The sequence below is a fragment of the Colias croceus genome, chromosome 21 (assembly GCF_905220415.1).
Source record: "Colias croceus chromosome 21, ilColCroc2.1".
Taxonomy (NCBI): domain Eukaryota; kingdom Metazoa; phylum Arthropoda; class Insecta; order Lepidoptera; family Pieridae; genus Colias; species Colias croceus.
In genome coordinates, this window is record NC_059557.1 from 704072 (window position 1) to 729311 (window position 25240).

The following is a 25240-nucleotide window of genomic DNA, read 5'->3' on the forward strand; positions in this document are numbered from 1 at the left end:
TATATATGTAGTAGGTACATAAAAAACTAATAGTAGGAAAAATAAGAAAGTTAGCTGGGATTCGAACCCGTCGACTTCATCATCTGATTTCTGAAGTACAATTTTATTGTAGATACTACTACGATATTAATTCTAAAAGAAAAGCTCCTAGTAATATGAGTACAATAATATTTTTTAAATCAATTAATATTGTTTAAAGCTTTTTTAGAGCTTTTAATGTTTTCAAGGTGTTGCTATATTTTTTACACTGAACTGGTGTATTGCTATAAATTGAAAATATATTCTTACACATTGTAGGTGTAAGGCCAGCTACTCACGAACGCAGGGGCAATATTGGAACAATCTCGGTTGGTCGGCGGTTGGAGTAATTTTAGTTGTTCTCTAAATTGCTTGCCTATACACATCACAATTAAAGAGGCAATTAAGGGTCCAATTTTAAAATTGTCCCAGCTGCAGGCGCAGGCAGCGGTAGGTACGTGAGTAGCTAGAGTAGTAGTAAGGAGGTAAGAAATAAAAACAAACAATGATGCAATCTTCTATGATTTGTATATTTAATGTACATTTATTTAAACAGTAAGTTCACAATACTCGTCAATTTGAGATGAATCTACGAATTTTTCATACTATTAATTGACTAGATACTTATAGTAATAAATATTTAAATATTGGCACACAATAATTGATTTTACAATTACTGAATTGAATAATAGCTAGGTACATCTTATTTAACATTTAGAATATATTTTTTTTAATTTATTATATAAATTATACGTTTGATACTTATCTTTAAAAACAAAAGTTATCAAAATACAATAAGAATTAAAATTTGAAATTATCTATACTAGTTACTGTATTTTAAATGAAACAATATCAAACGCACATACAATAAATCGAAAGTTTTTGAGGTAACAGTAAAATTCGTAGATCCATATAATTACAAGCATGTGCCGCTATAACATTATTTTACACAAATATCAATACAACAATTACTTATATTACAAACGAAATTTAACGTCACTATGATTATGAACTTAGCCTAAGCGATATTAACACAGTTATTGAAAAGATTGAAATCGAGTCGTTTAAACCCCACGTGGTAATAAGGGATTGAGATCTCAATAATAAACGCGAACCTTACATCATTTATAACTACACGAATACGTTAAATCACTTTGCGGAACCACGTGTGATTTTTACAATTTAAACGTCCAAATAGTTGTCACTTTCTTCGGGGATTTCAGATCGTTTGCCAAGGCCGAAGCTAAACCTGTGCATGTCTCGTTCACGCTTGCCAAGTCCGAAGTTGAATTTACTGCTGAGACGCTTGCCAAGGCCGAAGTTGTAGCTTCTGGCTCGCTTGCCAAGACCGAAGCTGTACAGATGCGGCCGCTTGCCAAGACCGAAGTCGTACATTTTAGCGCGCTTCTCTTCTGTGTCCTCGTCTTCGACAAAACGCTTGCCAAGTCCGAAGCTGTAGGGCCGTGCTCGTTTTACTTCATAGCCTGGAAGTTAAGAAAAGCGTTTACTAAAATAACATATTTTTAAATTGATAACATACTAGTCCATATGGATGAAATTTGGGGCACATTATATTGTCTGGAAACTAAGGTAAACCTAGAAATGCTTTGTAATAAATACTATTGGTTCAATAATAAGAACATTGTAAGTAAAGGTTATGTTTTATTCATACATATTTACTTATTAAACCCTGTATTAGAACAAAATACTACCTAATAATAGGTACATTATTATTAGGTAGTATTACGATTGAGATCTACAATAAGTGTAGAATGTAGATCATAATATAATACCGTACCACAGACATTTTAGACACACACTTAATATTATTCACATAATACATGTAGGTAACTGGTAAGTTGTATTATAAATGAGTTTTAAAACCATTAAATTACCTGCTGAAGGAACTTCATCATATTCAAATACTTCAGTAAGCGAAGGCTGATCGATTTCATTGGGGAATTCTTCCTCTGATGTTTCTTCATCTACTGATCTCTTGCCAAGGCCGAAGGAGTATGGTCGGGACCTGTGAATAAGATAATTGGATATTTATTTGACTGTTTCATGATGTAAACTCAAATTAGAAATTGTTAGCAAATTAAGCTAGTGTAAGAAAATTTTATAGAGATGAAAAAAATGTTTTAATATTTCAAGTACTTATAGTTTACAAAAAAGACAGTTATAAAAAAAATATTAGTGGATGTTTATAACGTTATTGTTTCGAAATACTTTTAATAATTTTCTGAAGCTTTGAAAAACTAAATTGTGACTAAAAGGTACATGTACGTTACCGATGTGTTGTGGAATGTGGATATTATTAAGCTAAGGAATAATAAATGAGAAAAAGGGTATGGATAAAAGGGTATTGTCATTGGAAATATCTGCAAATCAAGATAATTTATAAAAAGAACTCGCTAGGAGCAATTTATTCATGTCTTTTAGTATGTTTTTCATGATATTACGATCATATTACGACTCCTCAACGATCATAATATTGTTTCAATAAATTTTATAAGGTATTTTAGAACATTCAAAACTAAAACATTTGATAAGTCGTCTTTAAGACTATTTACCTCTTGCCAAGTCCAAAATTGTAAACGGGCAAGCGTTTATACTCCGAAACATAGCTATACGCTCTCTTGCCTAGACCGAAGTCATAGTGCGGGGATCTCTTCTCCATTTGCGCGACATGGTCGTGGTCGTGGGCGCTCTGGTCCACGTGGTCATTGTCGTGGTCACTGTCCACGCGCTCAGGGGCGCAGGTCACCGCTCCAATGAATAGGATAAGAAATATTGAGGAGTACTGCATTCTGTAAAGAATAAAAAATGGTTGAATAATTATTTTATGAACAATTTTTAGAAAAAATTCGATAATGGAGGAGTTTATATAACTCAGTCTGAAGAAAAACATAAAAAAAAGTTTCTATTGACCTCCGTTGATCACACGAATTCAATTAACGAGATTATCAAGTTATTTAGTTAGATTTAGTACGTGCTTTTCTAAGTTAGATACTTCTTAAGCGGTGGACAAATAAGTTCCTATATATAGTGGTTTTATTTTCCTTTCCTTGATTTTTATATAAACTGGTGAGTCGATTTTAATGAATTTTAGTCGAAGATACTTTCTGAGAAAAGGATTGTTTATTGTAAACATTAAGTTTGTATTCTCCTACTTTCTTGGTTAAAATTGAAATCAGAATAATAAATTAATATTTTATTTATTCCAATTATCAATTTGAAATATCAACATGTCAGAAGTCTTTATTAATCAACACGTAAGTGTGAAATAAACAGAAAACCTAACTAAAAATCTATAATAAAATTCACGACTTATATAAAATATTTGCAATAACTCTAAGTATACACGCGCAATAGCATCGAAAGGCATCGAATATAAAATCTATAAATGGACAATCCACTTCAAAGACTTAACTCTATGAATTCACGCGTTTTCAATAAACATTCCCTTACAGCTTCTGTCCTTTACGAAACCATACGGCATACGATTGAATTTTAAATGAAACTCTTTTTAAAATGCTTCTGAACAAATTGTGGGAACCGCGATGCAAAATGCACCCAACACGGAGAAGATAAAGTGCAATTTTGTTGTTTCGAGCTGAAAGCGTTCTATATTGGTAACTGGTATGGCATTCACGAGGGAGCATTACTGTATGATTTTAAAATGCTCATACATTTTTGTTTTAAAGAGTTCATATTACACAGAACAGAACCGGAAATTTTGGTCAATGAGAAGTTGAAACTGCTGTATTAGTTTTACGAAAGGGTCGTTAGGTTTCATGATATTAGATATTATATCATCTAAAATATTGGTTGGAGCTCGCAGCTTCATTGGCTCAAATAAAAATATACGAATGTGGATTTAATTCCTAATAAGAGGGTTTTGAGAGAAAACTGAAATGCAAACTACTTAGTCGTTCTATTACTAGACGTATTAGATATTTTTAATATTATATGAGGATATTCCATAATAATATTATTAGTTGCGAAAGTGTTTGATTGCCGTGGTGTACCTGGGATAATAAATGTGGCCTATTTTACCAGAAAATCTTTATTTGTATATTTTTAACCGTAAAATGTATATATTTCCAATCAATTAGTTTTAAAGTTTAAGTGAACAAATATACAAACTCTTGCCTGGAACAAATTCTATTTCTATCTATTAATTTTCATAGAATTCCTTCAGGCTATACTGAACTATTATTTCCTTTGTGTTTTCGTCACTGTGCCTAAACAAATTAATCAAATCTTAGCGTCGTTTTTAATAAAATTACAAGGGATTGTCCCTTGTAAGTGGTTATAGCGATCTAGTTCAACGGTATTGGTATTTAAATTTAGTTTTGAGATATTCAATTATCTATTATTAGGTATCATTCTGTTGTTAGTAGTTAGTACTATCATAATATTTTAAACTTGAAAGTTTTTGAGGATGTCTCTGATCATTAGAGTGGCATCAATGTTTCTTAGTATGTGATCACAACTTTATATTTTAATGTGTCTGTTTTATTTCATTACTAGTGGTCCGCCCCGGCTTCGCCCGTGGTACATATTTCGCAATAAAAGGGCCTATGTCCTTTCTCGGGTATCAAAATATCTCCATACCAAATTTCATGTAAATTGGTTCAGTAGTTTAGGCGTGATTGAGTAACAGACAGACAGACAGACAGAGTTACTTTCGCATTTATAATATTAATAGTATGGATTTGTGTATCTTATAAATAGATAACACTCAAAGACTGACTGATAGACTGACATAGTGATCTATCAACGCACAGCCCAAACCACTGGACGGATCGGGATGAAGTTTGGCATGCAGGTAGATGTTAGGACGTAGGCATCAGATAAGAAAGGATTTTGATCCATTCTACCCTCAAGGGGATAAAATAGGAGATGAAAGTTTGTACCATTAAATTTTTTTCCACGCAGGCGGAGCTGCGGGCAACAGCTAGTCTTCAAATAAATATATTTCTTTTTTCTATTTTCAACATAAGTCATAGATTTTGTGTAGAGACTTATCTTTTGAATAAAAAATGCTACTTACACAATATGTTCTTACACGTTATTACTCCTGGATATTATTAAACAGAATAAATAATTATGATAATATTCATTAAGTAATGACACTGTTACAAGCTTAATAACCAAATAACTTAATAAACACCACAAGGGGCTTTTCTTGTCCCTTCTTGAGGTTTATTAGACCTCCTATTGACGACATTCATTACTTTGCTTGGGAAATTATATTATGTAATCATACCATATATGTGTCATAATTTATGGATAATCTTATAAGCATTTTTTTTGTTACATTATCTCTATAAGGTTATGAATGATAATTAGAAAAAAAACTATAAACTAAAGTATGTAGGTATAGATGTAAGAATGAATTAATAAAATAAAATATAATTAAATTATGAATGAATGTATAGATTAGATTTATTTAACTGTTACATTTTTTATAGTTAAGAATCTATCATATTAAGGTATTATTACAAGAGAAATCACTACACTACATAAAACAAAGTCGCTTTTTATTGCCCTATGTCTCTTTGTATGCTTAAATCTATAAAACTGCGCAACGGATTTAGATGCGTTTCTTTCATAGATAGAGTGATTCAAGAGGAAGGTTTTAACTTTTAGTATATAATTTATTAGGTTTTAGACAAAGCGGGCGAAGCCGCGGGCGGAAAGCTAGTACAATATAAAATAGAATATAAATTAATAGAGGCTAGCAAGACGATGATATTGCGAACTGAGAAATAGTATTTTAATCAAAAACAAAAAAAATCGTGTTAGTAAAATCACTAGTAACTCAAGAACTGCTGAACGGATTTTAATGATTTTTGGTTCAAAAACTTATGATCGACTCTATCTGGAAGCAGATTGAACAGCTAGATTGTTACTAAAAGTAGACAGAGTATCAAAATGTCTTTTATAAAAAGTAAACTATGACCATGTAATGTTTAAATTAGATTTATTTAAATCTTTTCATTAAATTAATACTGTTATAACTTTTCTCATTTCCCATAAAGTTTGGTTTTACTTATTAGCTATGTATCATATTAATTTAACAAAATATGCGTGTTTAATATTGATATTTTAATCGCAAAGTTGTGTCAATTAAAAAGTTTTGGGGACAAAATATGATTTCCCCTGTGTAGCGCCATAACTCTGAGTTTTTCTTACCAGATTAAACTCTTTTGTTGAAAGTTTTGTTTTCAATTTATATTATTAAATTTTGCTAAGTAATGTCCGCGACTTTTAACCTTATGGTTTACTAGGAATTGAGGAGTTTTACCGTCTTTTATGCGAGCTTTTATTCAATAATTTTTTTGGTTAAATATTTCCTTTTATGATTATATTATACTTCCATAATTAATTTTCGTCGTAAAGATTGTTGTTTATTTGATTAAAAGTTGTATTTTGATGTTCAAGAATATTTACTGTATATCTATAAAATATAGGAATTTGTAACTTGTTAGTTTGACCTTGAAAGTGCATCATAGAGCTTAGGTTAAAGGTTAACTTTGTTTGTATATACAGTGTGTAAATAATTAAGTTATAGCTAACACTAGCCTAATGAACAAGAAAAAAGAAAAACAAGAGGACCCATAAAAAGGCTTAATAAAAGCCGCTAAGGTTACTTCACGTGATGTTATCCTAATTCAAGTAGGTAACAACACGGTATGTCCCTTACACATAAAACTGAAAGAATAGAATAAATTCGATCGCTCTGGCGGGTCACGAGTGGCTGAATTGGTCAAGTATCCGCCCCGGTTTGGCGCGAAAGGATGCGGGTTCGAGTCCCGCCTCGTGATCGAATTTTTTCTATTCTTTAAAAATTTAAATTTATATAAGTAACAACATTTCAATATATTTTTTGTACTGCTCTGATTGAAAACAGTTTTAGCCACAACTACTCAGAAGAGAGACATTTTTTTACACATTGATAATATGTCATCCATACTTAATATTATTATAAATGCGAAAGTTACTCTGTCTGTCTGTTACTCAATCACGCCTAAACTACTGAACCAATTTTCATGAAATTTGGTATGGAGATATTTTGATACCCTAGAAAGAACATAAGCTACTTTTTATCCCGGGAAAATGACGCAATCCTGGAAATCCCACGGGAACGGGAACTATGCGGGTTTTTCCTTGACTGCGCGGGCGAAGCCGCGGGTGGAAAGCTAGTATGTTATAAGTTCATAAAACTACACGAAGTCTACGATATGACATTGAGAAGCAATGAATAAATTACTGTAAAAAAGATAATTCTATATTAAGCTCGGATAACCAATATCGAAAGATTTGCATTTTAATCGTATGGCTATAAAAATCTATGATTATGTCCTGGGTTTGTCTGAGTTGATCCGGGATTAAAATTCATTAAAAAAATACAGGAATATAGTAGCTTTAAAAGGTTGAAAGTCGGTTTATAGTTCGATTCGAATAAGTATCTAAAAAATATTAAAGTTGGAGCTTCAAACTCAAACTCAAACATTTATTTATTCAATTAGACTTCGAAACGTCATTAGCTCATTACATATTTTTAACATTTACCACCGATTCGGAAAGCAGTATCTACGGAGAAAAACCGGCAAGTAACTCCATAGTTGCTCTTTTAAATCATGTCAATTTTACAATTTAATTTTACAAATACATATTTAACATCATAATATATTATAATATTAATAATATGCCAAAGAACTGTCCTGTGTTTTTACGCGACAACCCTCTATGAGTTTTTATCGTCCATATATTCCTTAATACTGTAGTAGGCTCTCTGAACTAGTACATTTTTTTTATATAAGTTTTAAATTTAGAACTACTAAACTTATTCTCTTCATATAAAATGTTTTCTTAATATCATTAAAAAATAACGCTGTGTAAGGTAACGATAAAAAAATTCAATACCTGTATGTAAATTTTCCATATTTTCAAGCCGTTCAAAAATCTATAGAAGATAATATTAGGTGCTCCGAAACTGTGACTCAGCATTTTGATGTCCTGCGATAAGGCACGTTTTGGCTGGAGAAAACCCGTAGGATGCGATCTAACTCATTAAATTTAATTGCTTTTGAGACTTCTCAATTAACTTTATGGAGGTTATTGATAGATTTCACAACGATTGCAAATAATGTAGGTTTTAAGCTCGGTATGTTATATCCTACTAATATTATAAATGCGAAAGTTTGTATGGATGTATGGATGTTTGTTACACTTTCACGTAAAAACTACTGAACCGATTACAATGAAATTTAGCACACATATAGAGGGTAACTTGGATTAACACATAGGATAGTTTTTATCCCGGAAATCCCACGGGAACGGGAACTATGCGGGTTTTCCTTTGCAAATGCGGGTGAAGCCGCGGGCGAAAATCTAGTTTAAAAATATTTTTTCAGATTTTTCGATGTAGGTATTGTTTGTATGTATTTAATGCTAGTTTTGGTGGTAAATGTTAAAAATATGTAATGACGATTCAAAAGTGCTTCTCGAAAAAGTCTAATTGAATAAATAAATGTTTGAGTTTGAGTTTGGTATACTTCATGGTGTTTCTTTAATTTCGGTTTTACGTAGTTTAGTGCTCTACAATATGACTTTAATGTAACATTGTTTTATATTTTCTTCGTCCTTTACTTCATTTTGGGTAATTTATATACATATAGTCAGTACATTATGACGTCGATATATATTTATAGAACTTTGATATCCTTTCACAATATCATATTACTATATAAAATAGATATTTCTATATAAGGAAATAAGTTCTCAATTACCCGTAATGTTAAAGAATAACAAGGAGTGCTTTGTTAATACTAACGACCCCATTATTTTGATATTTTCCTGACATTTGCAAAGAATCTACGTCAAATGAATTGACAGGTATTCTTATTGATGTGCCCCCGTGGGGCATGGGGCAGGGACTTACCGGTGATAGATTTTATTACGTTGATAAGGTTTTTAGGTAATTCAGAAAAAAAATCTGAAATCTAAATTTAAAATGTCTGTAATGAGTGGTAATGAAGAAGAGCTCTGAGAACCACAAGGCCTGAATCTACATAGACAGTATTAATTGAGTACATATTGTAGGCCTAGTAATACAAAGTTTCCTGTTATTTTATTAAAATTGATGACATTTGAATAAATTAATAATTTTAAAACACATAGCATAGAAACATAAGTATAGTAAAATTTAATAAACCATTGGACCCGGACACGCGTTTCGCTTCGAGCGATTTATGAATTTAAACTGGTGTAAATTATTAATATATTTTTCAATTATCATAATTTTTAAGGGCAGTTTCAATTTTAATTTAATTTATATTGTTCACTGTGCCATCAAACGTAAGGATTCATGATCTTATCAATTTAGTTCGAATTCTTCGACTTATTTAATTAATATATAAAGGGTCGCCGTGTATTTACAGTCTCGAAAACAAACAAACTAAGGGATTTAATTGTAAACTTTTTTAATCAACGTGTAAATTAATGAATAACTTATTTTTTCTTCCGTATAACACGATAGTGAAAGAAAAACTTTTCTGACTCTACTACTCTAGTTCTAAAGAGAGCTAAATATGTTTTTATTTTATTTGTCATAACAGTCATACATGTTTTCATATAAAAAGAAGTTTTAAAATCCACAACGACCACACAGCATGTTCTATTATTAAAAAAAGAAAAAACAATATTGACGACTGTTTCTATTTTTACTAAATTATATTAATTACTAACAATGGAGTCTTATAAATCATTGATTTGAAAGTTTTTCAGTAGGTATCTGATGTATCTATTACTGTGTATATAATATCTAATCGGATATACAAGTTATACTTGTATCACTTTTTGATCGAGAGTTAATAAAAATAGCCCCTATAACACAATTTGCAGTAAAGCTGTGATCAACATCTTTGGTGTGAATAGCCGTATTAAATTTTATGTATTTTATATGGTTTAACAACTTGAATCTATTCTTAAATCTTTATGCATTTAATGTAAACTTACAAAATCAAAAATTATTTAACTATGGGTACCTACTTAATATATAAGAGTGTTATTTATCAAAACTTCGAAACGTGGACACGCTCTAAGTATAATATCTAGAGTATACACAATATTTTAACATCGCGATGAAATAAAGAATGTATGTAATATTTTGAGATGGCTTGGAGCCATAATGCCGCTATTTGTGCAATAAAATTTTGCATAGTTTTTGTTACATATACTATTTTATAATACCAACGATTGTAGAATAAAGAGTAAATATAAAAAGACACTCGGGGACTGCCGCGGTAAAGCTATTGCATGATATGCTATCACGCCACACCTCCGAACCCGTCGGAGTTGGGAGCGTGAGATTTTTTCGTTACGGAATTTCTCGATTCGGTCCCCGCGCTGAAGGCCCGCGATAGAAGCTATGCAATAGCTTAAAATAAATAAAATAAACTTCTTATCCATAATATCTATAGTCCTGTAAATTATGACGTCTTGTTCCAAGTATTAAGTATGCAGTCATATTATGTATTACGTGTACAACTGCACATTATCTATCGTTTTCCAATCAGATTATAATTCCAGTAATCTGTGGATTTGTTTCAATCACGGCGATAAGATAGATTCGTAATTACAGGTATACATGGAAGTGCTTTTAAAATACTACCTATACGTATTTTGATATTAGATTAGACGAACTAATGTATGGCTTTTTAAAAATTTTCAAATAATTTATGAGTTAAGTGAACAGGCTTTTTATGCTTTTAATGTGAAACTTATAAGTATATTCGTGAAATATAATTAAGTACAACCCAGGTTTTTAAGTTAATACCTAAAAGTTACCTAGTTCTGTTTTAATATTCGTAATTTCGTAGGTTCATCTCCATAGATGCTGCTGTTATGGCGATTCAAAAGTGCTTATAGAAGAAAAAAATCTAATTGAATAAATAAATGACTGAATTTTTTTTTTGAGTTTGAGTTTAAAATTATAAGTCTTCGTTCATTTTTAAAACGAAAACTTCTTCCGCTCTTGATCGATTACCAACATGCGACGCTATTGAAAAAGTTTTCAACTTAAAATGTCATTTATTATAACTGTGTGTAAGAGCGTCGAAAAATAATAGGATATAATTGTTATTTCAAAACAAGTTAGGTTACTTGTTGGTAAAAAATGTCGTATCTCTGCCATAATAAATAACACAATATGTCATTGTTCAAAATTCAATGCATGAGTATTGAGTACCTAACTACATATTACTTTTACTCTACGCTAAAATTACCTATTTGCATCAGTATTCAATTATTTTATTTTCAATATTTGATGAAAAAAATTCAATAATAGTATAATTCTTAAAAAACATTAATAATTTAATATAATCTCTGTTAGTCTACGTCGCAAAGCAAATGTTTCAGAAAACACGCTTTTTGCACTATTAAACCTAAGTATTAAACAATCCAACTAGTACCTAATATTAAAGATACTAATAGTTACTACGTAAGTAATGTTCCTGACAACATGTGTTTATTCATTATTGTAATGGTTAAACTCAAACAACCAACCAGCAGTAGATTTAACATTATATTATATTAATATAATATTTTTCAGGACAATTTTCACACACGGCACGATCTGATCCCATACTAAGCTTTCGCTTGTGTTCTGGAAACCAAATGGCTGATAAACATACATAATATATAATTTTAAATAAATACATAAATAGATAATTAACACCCAGACACAGAGCAAACATGTTCATCATACAAATATTTGCCCCTGGTGGGAATCGAACCCACGAGCTCTGGCATGGAAGGCAGGGCCACTACCAACCAAGCCAACCGTACAGTCAAATTCCTTTTACAGTTTTGTCCCGACCCAATCTAGACCGAGCTAAGCATTCTCTGTCTATAAAATAACCAAGAGCAACCAAGTCTAACGACCAAACATTCACTCAAATATTAAACACACTTGTGTTCTATTAATATAAGATGCAAGCCACAAATTGGTTTGCACAATGAATCATATCATTCGGTTACTAGATAAGCTTCCAGCTGAAACTATCTGATATTAAAACTGCAACAGTTCGTATGAGTTTATTACTGTTGCAGTTTTGTACAGCAATATTTTTGTTGGATTCATTTTTAGGGTACCGTAGCGAAAGGGTAAAACAAGACCGTATTACTGAGACTTCGCTGTCTGTCAACAGGCTCTATCTAATAGGTGATGGTAAAACAGTTGAAATTTATGATGTAACTAGCGGTCCGACCCGGCTTCGCCTGTGGTACATTTTTTTAAATTTTCTCTCCATAAGATCCACCCTCGTACTTCAAGAAATGTAATAAAAAAAGAATTAACGAAATCGGTTCAGTTGTTCTCGAGTTATGCATTTTGCGATTCATTTTTATATTATAGATTTAAATATAATATGATTTTATTGCAATACTTGCATAAGGTTGCTAATATGTAAACATGTATTGGTATGCAATAAATGACTTGAATTTTAATTAAAAAATAAAAGGATTTTCAGAGATGATAAATTTCTACTACAATTAACAAAAAATAATAAAAAAAATGTAGATAAAGGAACGGTTGACACGGTCATATAATGTGTGAGAATTTTTTTGTTGTTGCTCTTTAGCTTATTTACACCTTTAGTCGAGTGCGACTCGCACTTGACCGAATTTTTATTCATTTACAACTAGATGTCAGTAGCGCATTCGATTTTAATTTAGTTCTCCAGCACAAAATGTTCGAAACGGCGATAGAATTTTTGATGAAAGACAATAGAAACAAATTGTAGCGATGCAATAAAGTTTTGAATTGGATGTTGCAATGTTTGATGAGATTTTTATTGTAGGATGAATGCGTAATCAAAATTTCTAACCTTACAAAGTATTTTATACACGATTAATATATCCTACTCTTTTTAAGCTTATTTCTTCATCAATTAAATTATTCTCATTATTATCAGCTCATTATCTCTTATTATTATCAATGTAACCAATTAAATGTAAAACCACTATCGTATTAGGAAACTGTAATGTTAGTGTGTGTTTTTGAATAAATAAATAAATAAATATTTTTCCAGTCATATATTAATTATTACTTTTACACTTAAAGATCTAAGCATACATACATAGAGACGAAAGTGACTTGACTTTATGCTATGTAGTTATTATTAAATTTTTTAGACTGATAAACGCATTGGCAACCTCCTTTAAGTAGCGGTAATCTTTGAATTGAAGATTCAATAGTTTTAAGTATTTAATACAATATTCTCTTCACTAAAACATTTTGTAGTTAAAACAACAAAACGGATTTTGATGCGGTTAATTTTAAAGATAGAGTTCTCGAGGAAGGTCTTAGTATAATATAAATTATTAAGTTTTAGACAAAGCGGGCGAACTGGCGTGCTACTGCTAAATAAAAAAAACCGTGACAACAATATACTGACATTTAAAGCAAAAAGGAAGCGCCTACACAATAGCTGAAAGTTTTGAACTGCGACAAAGTTTAATGTGGTTAAATGTTGAAACAAACAAACAAAACAAAAGATGATAAACATTTGCAGTATAATCATGAAGTTGCCAACAATGCTCGTGTATTTGACGAATGTATAATTTGTGTGGGATGTACAATGTGGCAATCAGGTTCGAGATTTTGGTTGTGGGATTAAACTATATATAGCTGATGTTTTGATTGATTTTTATAGCTTGTTTGTTTCATTTGTCGTATTCTGCTGTAAATTTCTGTTTTTGCGTAGCGCGCGTGCGGAATTTTGATGTCATCTATACTTCAATATTATGAAGAGTTTGTATGTTTGAACGTGCTAATCTCTGGAACTACTGGTCCGATTTGAAAAATTCTTCCGTTATTAGATAGCCCATTTATCAAGGAAGGCTATAAGAAGCGATATTATCATCACACGATCTACTAGGAGCGGAGCAATGGGGATAAAACCGCGGGACACAGCTGGTTGTGATATAGTTGTAAATAATAAAAGTTCTGTTTAAAGAATAGTTATAAAATAATACAATCGTTTTTTCTTATCCAAATGAAGTTAAATTTCTATATATTTTTAACGTGAAAATATATAGAAATGTGAACTAAATGATTGTCGTTCTTTATTATCTCTAAGAAGAGCATTGATTGTGAAATATTCAGTACGGTTTTTCTTAAAAGCAGCAAAGAAAGGAAATGCAGAGATTGGATTTTATCAACATCAGCTAGAAAGGTTAAGTGCACTTAAAGATATATAGATAACTTTAGTCATGAATTATTATTGTTCATTGTTCGGACAGTTTCGTAAAGAAACTTACAGATTTTCAACGTCACATTTAAACATGTGGAAATTAATGTAAAAATTGCATATTTCTTAATATAAAAGAGCGTGTGTGCCGAGCATACGTGTCAGAAGTGAAACTTCTTTGGCAAGATACAAAGATAACAAAATCGTCGAGTTACTCAATGACGTGACGGTATTGCCATGACGCGACCTTGAAATTTTACCCTCGACGCTTATTACTATGAACCTAAGTATGTTTTGGATTATATTTTCTTGTTTTAAGTTCACATTAGAATAAATTAAAGTGAAGTCCCATGTCCCCAAGTGGGGTAAGGGGCAGATGCATTATACATCTGTTCACTGATCGATTTTCTTTAGGGACAAGTAGGTGATCAGCCTTCTGTGTCCTACCAGACCGAGACATTTTTTTTTCTTCGTCTCCACCGGGAATCGAATCCAGGACCCCTCGGTGCTATGCTCACGCGTCAACCACTGTACCAAGGAGGCGGTCAGAATAAATTAGCTTAAATATTAATAAGTCAATTTTGTGTTAACCTTCTTTTTCATGTACCTATACCTATTTTTTGTACACATAAGATTACTCGTTTCGTCTTTAGTATTCCTCTACTTGTACATTCGCATTAGCGGCGTAAGAAACATAACGTAATTTATCACCGAAGGTCGTAAGTGCTAACATTTGGCATTCAGACAAACCACAAATAAAAGTACTTACATACATTCATTTTTGACGTTGATGTAGAAATGATATTTATACGTGTCATGAATAAATCTGAGGCACAAAAGAATTAGATGAATCTGAAATTCTTGTGTGAAATTTCTTTCCGAATCGGTACATGCCTGAAAAGGGAGTAAATCGAATATTATTTTAATAATTTTGGTTTTATTTAAAATAATTTTAAATATTAAGGTTACTGTTAAGGTGGCTCGGTTTTTTCGTGACTTAAAAAAAAATTTAGTGTTGATTAAATTAACTGTACCTTCAATATAAAGTCGGGAAAGAATGTATAAATAGGAAAATCGAACAAATACGGCCGATGATTACGAAATTAGCTAGTAACTACTTCTTAGAACTCTACTTTTTACACGGTCGTAAGAGACGCCATGGACCGGTGGAGGCAAATCATCCGCTCCAGATGCAACCCTAATGCTGACCACGATCCTCAGACATGAGGGACCGACAAGAGAGAGAGAGACTTCTTAGAAGATAATGTATTTACATAAGTTATTTATATTTCATATCCAAAGGCGCAAGTAAATAACTCACAAAAAAGTATCTTTCGGTGCCTAATTGTTGTTTGATGACTTGAAATCACTTCTAAAGAAATGTGTAGGTATGTAAATTATTAATGTTTACTTTAGAGTTAACTAAAGAGGATTATTTCAGATAAATTCTATACGATTCTAGCTCTATATTCAAAGCTGCGAGTAGGTATTGCGACTTGCGTAGATGAATTGGTTTTAATGTAGTTCGTTCCTAAAACCATCTTTTTATGGTGTGTGACTGTAACTTTTTCTATAAGTAAGCGATTGTAATTATAATTTTTTTCATCTCTCCAAATCTTGGCTTGGCTTTTCCATATATTAACGTGATAATTTGTATGATAGATTCGAGAAATATAGTTATTACTTATTAATAAACGACAATCAGCCAATTAAAATCCAAGGCAAGTAAACAAAATGATATTTTATCTATTTACAATCACAGTAATAAATCAATGCCAGAAATAATTGACATTTAGCTGAGTATTTATACTTCGTTTTAGGATATATTTGTTGGCAATACTTGTTGCCGTTCATGTTTATCGCTGACAAATTGATAGGCTTTATTCTAGATTTCGTTTTCTATTAATAATACTTAATGAGAGATAAGAATATTATTTTCGTAATGAACAATGAAAACCGATACTTGTTTTTTGGTGTCCGACTAAACAATTTCTGGAAGTTGGAACTGTTTAATTAATTAATTTATTAATGAGAGATCCATTAATGTTAGCACGTGACTTATAAACTAATGTTAGTAAATATTAAAAATATACTAATTATTATAAGTTGATGGGGCACCTAACACCTTATGCGTAAACGTTAACGTAGTATTAGGTATTTATTTACTAGCTACCTAGTAGCCCAGGCTTGGCCCAGATTGAAAATACGATATATTATTGCAAATATAATCAAGAAAAACTAGCTATGTATTTATTTTATAAAAATGTTACCAACATTGTAATTAAGTCTCAAAATATAGGTCGATATTTTAATGCAATTAACATTTGAATCACTTATACCAAGTTCTATACTTAGTATTATAAAGCTGAAAAGTTTGTTTGTTTGTTTGAACGCGATAATCTTAGGAATAATGAAGGTCCAATTCGAAAAATTATTTCAGTGTTAGATAGCCCATTTATCGAGGAAGGCTATAGGCTATAATTATATCATCACGCTAAGACCAATGGGAGCCGAGTAATGCGGGTAGAACCGAGGGGCACAGCTAGTTTATAAATATAAATGAACTATTACAATACATCATTTAGTTAATGTTATTTTTGATACGGTTTATGTCTAAAGTGATACGTCAAAGGTAAATTAAACATTCAGTATCTTATTACGAGAAGTTTTGACCCCGACGCGGGTCTCTTGGGACCCCAGGGCTCCATATTAATTATATGAACAAAAATCTATACATATAATAAATCTGTAGAAGGGTCAATTCTGTACATTGAAAATATTGAAAAAATAACTAGCAGGGGGTGTTACTGGATCGATACCAAACCCAAATATGTGATTAAAAAAATTTTTGTCTGTCTGTCTGTCTGTCTGTCTGTCTGTCTGTCTGTCTGTCTGTCTGTCTGTCTGTCTGTCTGTCTGTCTGTATGTGAAGACATCACGTGAAAACTACCGGTTCGATTTCAATGAAACTTGGTATAATTATACCTTATTATCCTGGGCGTAAAATAGGATACTTTTTATCCTGGAAAAATACGTAGAAAAAAAAAATCTCAATTTTTCAGTTATCCATAGACGTTGTTCTGTAGTAGGTACCGCGAACACACGTTGCGTATTATTATAGACCTAGCCGTATTTGGGTCCAATAGATATTTATAAGATGTCATTGTCCGAGTTACTCAAAATGGAGAAATAAACCATCCACGCAAAGACCGACATCCGCGCGGACGGAGTCGCGGGCGGAAGCTAGTTAATTAATAAATTTAGAAGAGGTTACTAGGGTTATGGTTGAAGTCATATATTGATGAAGTTTTTAGCAAATAAAAGCTCCAGGTTTTATTTGTTAAGTTTATGTTCCATAGCTGCGTAAAGCTTTTTCATAAAGCACACAAATCAAACGTATAGTATTATTCTGTAGATATCATTGGCTTGTAAAAGTAGTTACATTTACATGTTAGAATATATATTAGTAAACTATATAATCTAAGAGTTACATAGACGAAAGTAACAAGATAGTATAAGAAGTAGTTTCTATTCCAAATAAGTTTTTACTATGTCTATTTAAGTAGATAAATTAAGTTGTAACTCATTCTTTGACCTTATAAAACATGCTATTACACTGGGGTTCCCCAAGGAGTTTGTGTGTCTTAGTATATTAGCATGTAAATTAGTACCGAGGTTTTGGTATCATTAAATTGTGCATTAAATAGATGCCCTAGTACCGCCCTGTCAAACTGGGAAAAGTATAAAAGTCACCTATATATTTATGCTCAATAACCTCAACAATAATGCAGTTTTTTAGGAAAAAATTGGTCTTTATCTAACTTCTTATCTTACTAATATTATAAATGCGAAAGTTTGTGAAGATGTATGTGTTTGTTACACTTTCACGCAAATACTACTGAACCGATTACAATGAAATTTAGCACACATATAGAAGGTAACTTGGATTAACACATATGATAGGTTTTTTACTATAAATCAAACAAAAAGATACCTGAATATGGGAAACAATGAACTAGGTACAAAATAATAAATATTTAATTTATTATACCAACCTTTTTACCTATATAAACAAAAGTGGTGTGGTAGGGACATCTAGACCACTCCAAATCTATAGAAGACCTTTCTTGTCTTGGTTGCTTTGCATAATGATAATTAAATCGCGTTGAATAGGGTATATAGACTTATACAACGAAGTGATGTACAGTAGACAATTTAGTTTTTACACAAGAAATATAGAACTTCTTGTTAACTTATAATAAAAATGAATCGTAAAATTTGTTGCTTAGCGTGTCTTATCCTCGAGAACGGCTTGACCAATTCAGTTAGTTTTTAAGGCACAAGGAATAGGGCAGAACAATGTCTGCTGGGGCAGCTAGTTATAATGTTATTCGGGGCCGATTTTTCAATGCTTGGATAAAACTTATTCGTCGAATAATGTATAAAACTATCATTCTAAAAACGTATTTTAATTGCCCGTATTTGACCGTTTACGTGACATTTTAACATTATCGTGTAATACTTTATTGGACGGACAAGTTTTATCCAAGCCTTGAAAAATCGGCCCTCGATGTCATAAATTTTAGATACCTCACCTAACTAGTATATAATATTAGTAATTTTTTGTATAATATAACAATAAAACCGAGGCATATAGCTAATTATTTTTACTAAATCAAGATCACACAAAAAGCAAAGCACATATGTAATAAAAATGTATATTTTAAAACAATCCCGCTCAAGACAGCGAATTTTCCTGGAATCATTTTTATTTAAAATGTATTATATAATAAACGCTAAATAAAATTTAAACATAAGCTGTTATTTTATGTTTGCCTCGACAAAGCAACTTTTAATGAGACATGAAAATAACTAAATATGCAGAACAAAGAGCTTTTGTGATGAAAAATTAGTTCTAGAAAATGTTTAGCTCATTGAAATAAAGCATCCATGTTCCGACAGCTTATTTTGAAACTAGCTTCTGCGTGTGACGTCGTTTGTGTTAGGTCATAAATTATTCTCCACTGCATACCTATCAGTATTCTAAATCCTTATGTTTCACAAAATAATAAGTTCTACCATTCTTCGAACCTTCGTTTATAAAAATATTATGATTTTATACAGAGCTTCCATCTTTAATCAAACTTCTACTTTAAAAGTAAAACCTCTATACTTTTTTAAATATTGAAATCTATAGGTAGCTTTTAGAAATGTGATAATATTATTATTGAAAAATTAACCTTGTTCTGGGATCAAGTATCTATTATTATAACCCTAAAATATTTAAAGACAAGAATCAGAGGAATTTCCAGGATTTAAAGAATTAAAAATTTAAAGTAAAATGTTAAAATATATAGATTACTTTTAACTTCCAGTATGCATAAGCGTATTACGACTAAATAACTATGAAGAAGAGGTTTGTATTTCATAGATCCATTGTTTGTAGAGGACGGCTTAGTTGGTTTAGGTTAGAGAATAAGTTATTTTCAAAAGTGGATATAGTTATTCTATTTTGGATCAAGAACCTTCAATTTGTATGGAAATCTTAGAAAAATGTTTCCTGAAATATTCCCAGAAGAGGATTATTTTTCAAAGTAGGTAAAGGGATTTAAAAACTATACCGAAACGTAAACTAAAATGGAGGTCTTTTGAGAAAAATTCTAATTAGAAATTCTAGTTTGGTTGTGCACAGAAGGCTGATCACGTAATTGCCTTTAAGAAAAAGCCGAAAGTAATGTGAAATGTATCATCACCCCACAAGGGAACTAGTGACCTTGGAGACCAACTATATAAGGCGAATGAGTCAAAGAGAAACATAAATTGAAAAATGCAGTACTCAATTTGCTACTTATTTATTCTTTTTGCTCATAAAAAAGCCAAAAAAATACAATCTACGAAAATAACGTAATTTTGTTAAAAGGCCGGCAACACACTCCCAATGTCCCTGGCGTTGTTCAGCGTCGCCCATAAGGGCGACGCTGAACGCTTACCATCAGGCGTCGCGTCTGCTCTGTTGCCTCTTCTCTCATAAAAAAAAATAATTAAAAAAGTTCTTTAAGTAAATCAAAATGTTAGTTCGAACCAAGAACAATGTTTATATTGATTTATTAGTTATGCCTAACTGCTTATCTATAAGTATGCTCCTATTAAATACTCTTTTTAAGTTAAAATGTAGGATAAAGACCTAGGTATTTACATACAATTTTATGTTATCAAGAATTTAATTATGATTGAATGTACTAATTTATACGGATTTATTCCTGTGTCGAGCTTTATGACAATTTTACGAGTGTCCGCCGACATGAAGGCGTCTCTTGAAACATTGAATTAAGAAAATAATTATTCTAACTGAAGACTTATCTTAAGCAAAATAGGTTAAATAGTGAGCTCACTCAAAACTATTTTATGCCCGCGGAATTTACGTCAATGCTTTCTATATAAAAAAAAAATGTAAAATATGGTCTATACCTAATTTATTTTCCGAATTTTCCTTCTGTCTACCTTTTATAATATTTTTAGCAATAAATTATATGTTTTAAATTTGTTATTATATCCTGTGTCTACACCATTCCCCATCAGATTTTTATGTATTAACAATACGAAAGAATCTTACGTTCGGCCACGAGTGATTAGCTTATTTTCTTCCTTTAGCGTCAGCGTCCAAGTCTCACAACCGTACATAAGAATAGGCCTAATTACTGTTGAGTAAATTCTTAGTTTGGTCTTCCTGCTCAGGAGCTTCGACACTAACACTTTGTGAAGGGCTGCGCTGCAACGTAGAGCACTCTGGATGCGGATATCTATTTCCTCCTGCCTCGTATTCGTGTCGGTGACAGTAGATCCTAAGTATTTAAACAAAGATTAAGATTAAGATTTTAAGATTCTACGCAAAATCCTAGGTCCCGTTAAAGAGCCAGATGGTAGCTTCAGAATCCGCAGAAACGCGGAAATTCAACACCTTGTGGCCGAGCCCAACATCATTGGCCAGACAAAGGCACAACGCCTCCGATGGCTCGGTCACGTTTTAAGAATGGGGGATGATCGGGCCGTGAAAAAGGCATATCTGGGCATTCCAACTGGCCGACGTCCCGTGGGCCGTCCCAGATATCGATGGAGCGACGCAACTGTAGCCGATTTACGCAACTTGGAGGCCGTCAATTGGCAAGAAACTGCGCGCGATCTAGAAAAGTGGCGTAAACTCGTGTCGGAAGCCAAGACTCGGTTTGGGTCGCAGAGCTAGTTAAGTAAGTAACAATACGAAAGGTAGAAGCCACAAAAGCTGAACCGAAAGTGCTTATAAACCTACTATAGAGTATAGAGTCCATTTTCTTCAAATCTACATAAAATCGTAATTAGATATTTTAAAAGACAATGATTCTTGTCACGCAAAACAATAATAACTGAATAATTATTATATAATGAGAACAACAACATTTGCCAGACAACATAAATTACCAATATTACCGAACATGTTACGATAGACAATATACCTACATTTAAATTATTAATTTATCTAGGATCAATGTACAAATTCAATCATGTTCGATTAAATTAAATTTGCATGTATTTTGCCTATGTTTATGTCTATTTGTAGCCAGATTAACACAATAAACAGTGCTCATGTGTGGTAATAATTGAAATTAAACATTGTTGTTGGATGAAGAGCAACTATAGTTCAGTGGTGAAACACTGGATTTATTAATAAACGTATATTTGGTATCTGAACTGAATGAAAAAGTTGAAATATCATGCTTTTTGTTGGAAAATTAGGCTATTTTTTTAGCGGGCACATCGGCCAGACTTAAGGCAGATAGTTAAGTGATAGAACTAGCGTACACATTTTGCTTCAAAACTGATAACTAGGCAATACAAAACTTGGCCGCGCATTTACCTATTTTTTAAAGAAGACCAATTATCATAAATCTTTAGTGTTTACAGAATAATATTAAATTATATGTGGTGCCTTAGTTATTTAACTTATGAAAGTACAGTAAAGTAAAGGTGTTATACTTAAAAAATAAGTTTAATAATTTTATTTTACATAAAATAAAAATTTCCCTTAAATTCTCCACAAAAAGATTCAATTAATGCACCGTTTACATGTTTAAGGGCTTACAAAGAGTCTTATTTAATTTGGGAAACTGTTCCCGGATATTGAGATTTATGTGCCCTGATCCGGACACCCGGTTATTGTTATTTACGGATGTAGTTAACCGGGTATTCTTGTATTTGTTTCCTTATTTTTCCAACTTTAGTGGGAGATTAACTTAAGTGGGAGATTAACTTATTTTATTTAGCGAGTAATTATATTACTGAGAATTAAATAAACGTTTTATTCGTGTTTTATGGTGTTATGTAGATTGAAGACATAGATAAGTATCGATCATTTAAACGTTTGCACGTAATAAATGTTGTTATCAAATCACTATAAAACCTATTAATTGTATAAACATTTATTTGATTGGTCGAATAATCATCGATGTTACGAAAAGTAAAAGAGTTTTTTGAGTTGTTTATTTTTAAACATATTTATTATACCTACATAAACATTTTAATTTAGCAGTTTGCATTCTGTTTCATGCAATGGTGGTTAGGTAAAGAATCGAACCATACATTTTCTATAGTTTATAGTCCTTTCTAAAATAATTTGATAGAGCAATATAAGAATAAATAATATTCTCAAAACATAATTTATAAATAACATTACTCAAGAAAGTACATTTGTCATACAATCAGCACTTTTAGTAGGTACTCATACTAATGTATTGTAATAAAACAAAATGCCATGAAGATCAATAAAATTATTAACAACGCTAGCCTTGAAAAAAATAATTGTCAAATAAAATAACAAAGTCACATTTGTATTGAATTGTAAATTAACGTTCTTCGATGTTTTCTTTCAATCAGTATTTCAAATGGAATATCAGAAGCACAATACAGAAAATCTGAATATGGCTCCAACAAACACGATTCAACAATGTTTCATTATTGTTTTATTGACCTAAAGTTATGGAATTGTTCAATCACAATACAGTTTAGTTTATTCAGCGAGTATTTGTGAATTGTTTGTGTAAATTTAGAACAGATTAGCACCAACATTAGTGCAAATAATGAATGTCAAATTATTTACTGGAATCACAGGGTATAGTCGAAAATCGACTTTTTAATCCCAGTGATTAGCATGTTTAGAAAATATTCGAAAACTCTACGTACAAAAAACAACGCCATGTTTATTCTCACCCACGTGTTGTTATTTTTTTCTTCTGTCTTATTCTCTGGGTAGAGATCGCTACCCAGCGATAAGGCCGCCTTTTGCTAGTTTCAAATGAATTGTTTGCTTTTCATGTCCTTATTTTTAATACATTTTTCATAACATTTCATTTCGAGTCGATAACACACTGAATAACTTATGCTCACTACTATTATATATCGGGCATCGGTATCAATCAATAAACTGAGGATACAAGATACAGAAAATCAAAATGAAACAATTATTCAATTTTAAATTTATCTGGCACAGTGCATTTATAGCATCACTGAACGGTGAAGAAAAACGTATGACACCAGAATTTTCTAGATACAAAAACTTCGACGTTAACATTTATCAATACGCACGAACCGCCTAGTGATTTATTTCATAAATCTTTTCTCTAGAAATCTCTGATGTTTTTACAGTTTATCTGCTATCGAAGACGGAGACAAAACCAACAAACCAAAAAACATCAAAATTGAGTTTTATATTGACTGACCCGACTTTGTTTTATATGGTCTTAAAATATCTGTACTAATATTAAAAAGCTGAAGAGTTTGTTTGAACACGCTAATCTCAGGAACTACTGGTCCGATTTGAAAAATTCTTTCGGTGTTAGATAGCCCATGTATAGACGAAGGCTATAGGCTATATCATCACGCTAAGACCAACAGGAGCAGAGCAATGCGGGTGAAACCACGGAGCACAGCTAGTATGCAATATTTTAATAAATTCTTTATTTAGTAGAGTTCCTTTCAAATATCTAAGCTTTCTAACTTATGCATCTTTCAAAGCCTTATAACTATAAAGAAAGTTTGAAGAGTTTGATCATTTTCTACGAAGATAATATAGGTACTATAATTAATATGTATCTCAATTCCATAATACACGGGTACCATCATAAGGAAGGTGCCCGGTCCTTTGGAAGGCTTACGTGGGGACACGGATCCAACACGCAGAGGCCCTTTCGAGAACTTTACTGTGTTGTGGGACATTAATATTATTATTAACATAATATACCTATTAAATATATTAAACGTGAAATAAATTTGAAGAAAAATTACTTTTTTATGACGTTTTTCAAGTAAAATAACTTTTGTTCTTTGAAACAATTGTTCGTACCTAATTATATTTATATATTGGTGCGAAATCCAAAAAATCAGTACAGACTTTGTTTCCGCAAAATGAATTATACAAACTATAGAATTTCAATTTGTTTTATTTTGGTAGGTACAAAAATTGAACACAGTAAACAAAACGCAGTTCATGTGAAATATTTGAAAGGCGATACAAATTGCGCTCACTTGGAAAATATTTTTCATCATAGAGAAATTTTAGATCATTCAATTTCGCTAAAATTTTTCTAGTGCAATATGAAATAATAATTGAACTAGTGTGGTAGATTCTAGAGATAATTAGCGAAATAAAATAACATTTATTACATACTAGCGGTCCGCTCCGGCTTCACCCGTGGTACCTACATGTTTACGCATTCTCTCCATAAGAACCATCTTCGTATTTCAAGGAATATAAGAAAAAAATAATTAACGAAAACGGTTAAGCCGTTCTCTAGTTATGCGCTTACCAAAACATTTACCATTAATTTTTATATTCTAAATTAGTTCTAAGACTGCATTCCTAAGTACGAATCTGCATTTAAATTTATTAATGAAGTATAATAATGGTAGCTGAATACCTTTTAATT

At 31.5% G+C, this 25240-nt stretch overlaps 1 protein-coding gene across 1 annotated transcript in view; it reads right to left on the minus strand.

The window, feature by feature from the left end:
• Nucleotides 1-649: 649 nt before the first annotated feature.
• LOC123701310 (allatostatin-A) overlaps nt 650-25240 on the minus strand; it is a 56770-nt gene continuing 32179 nt past the window's right edge. The window contains exons 2-4 of the mRNA XM_045648735.1: nt 2592-2828; nt 1914-2044; nt 650-1502 (exon numbers count right to left, since the gene is read on the minus strand). Of these exons, the coding sequence (XP_045504691.1) occupies nt 1201-1502; nt 1914-2044; nt 2592-2827 (669 nt within the window). The 5' untranslated portion in view covers nt 2828 and the 3' untranslated portion in view covers nt 650-1200. The remainder of the gene's footprint in view (nt 1503-1913; nt 2045-2591; nt 2829-25240) is intronic.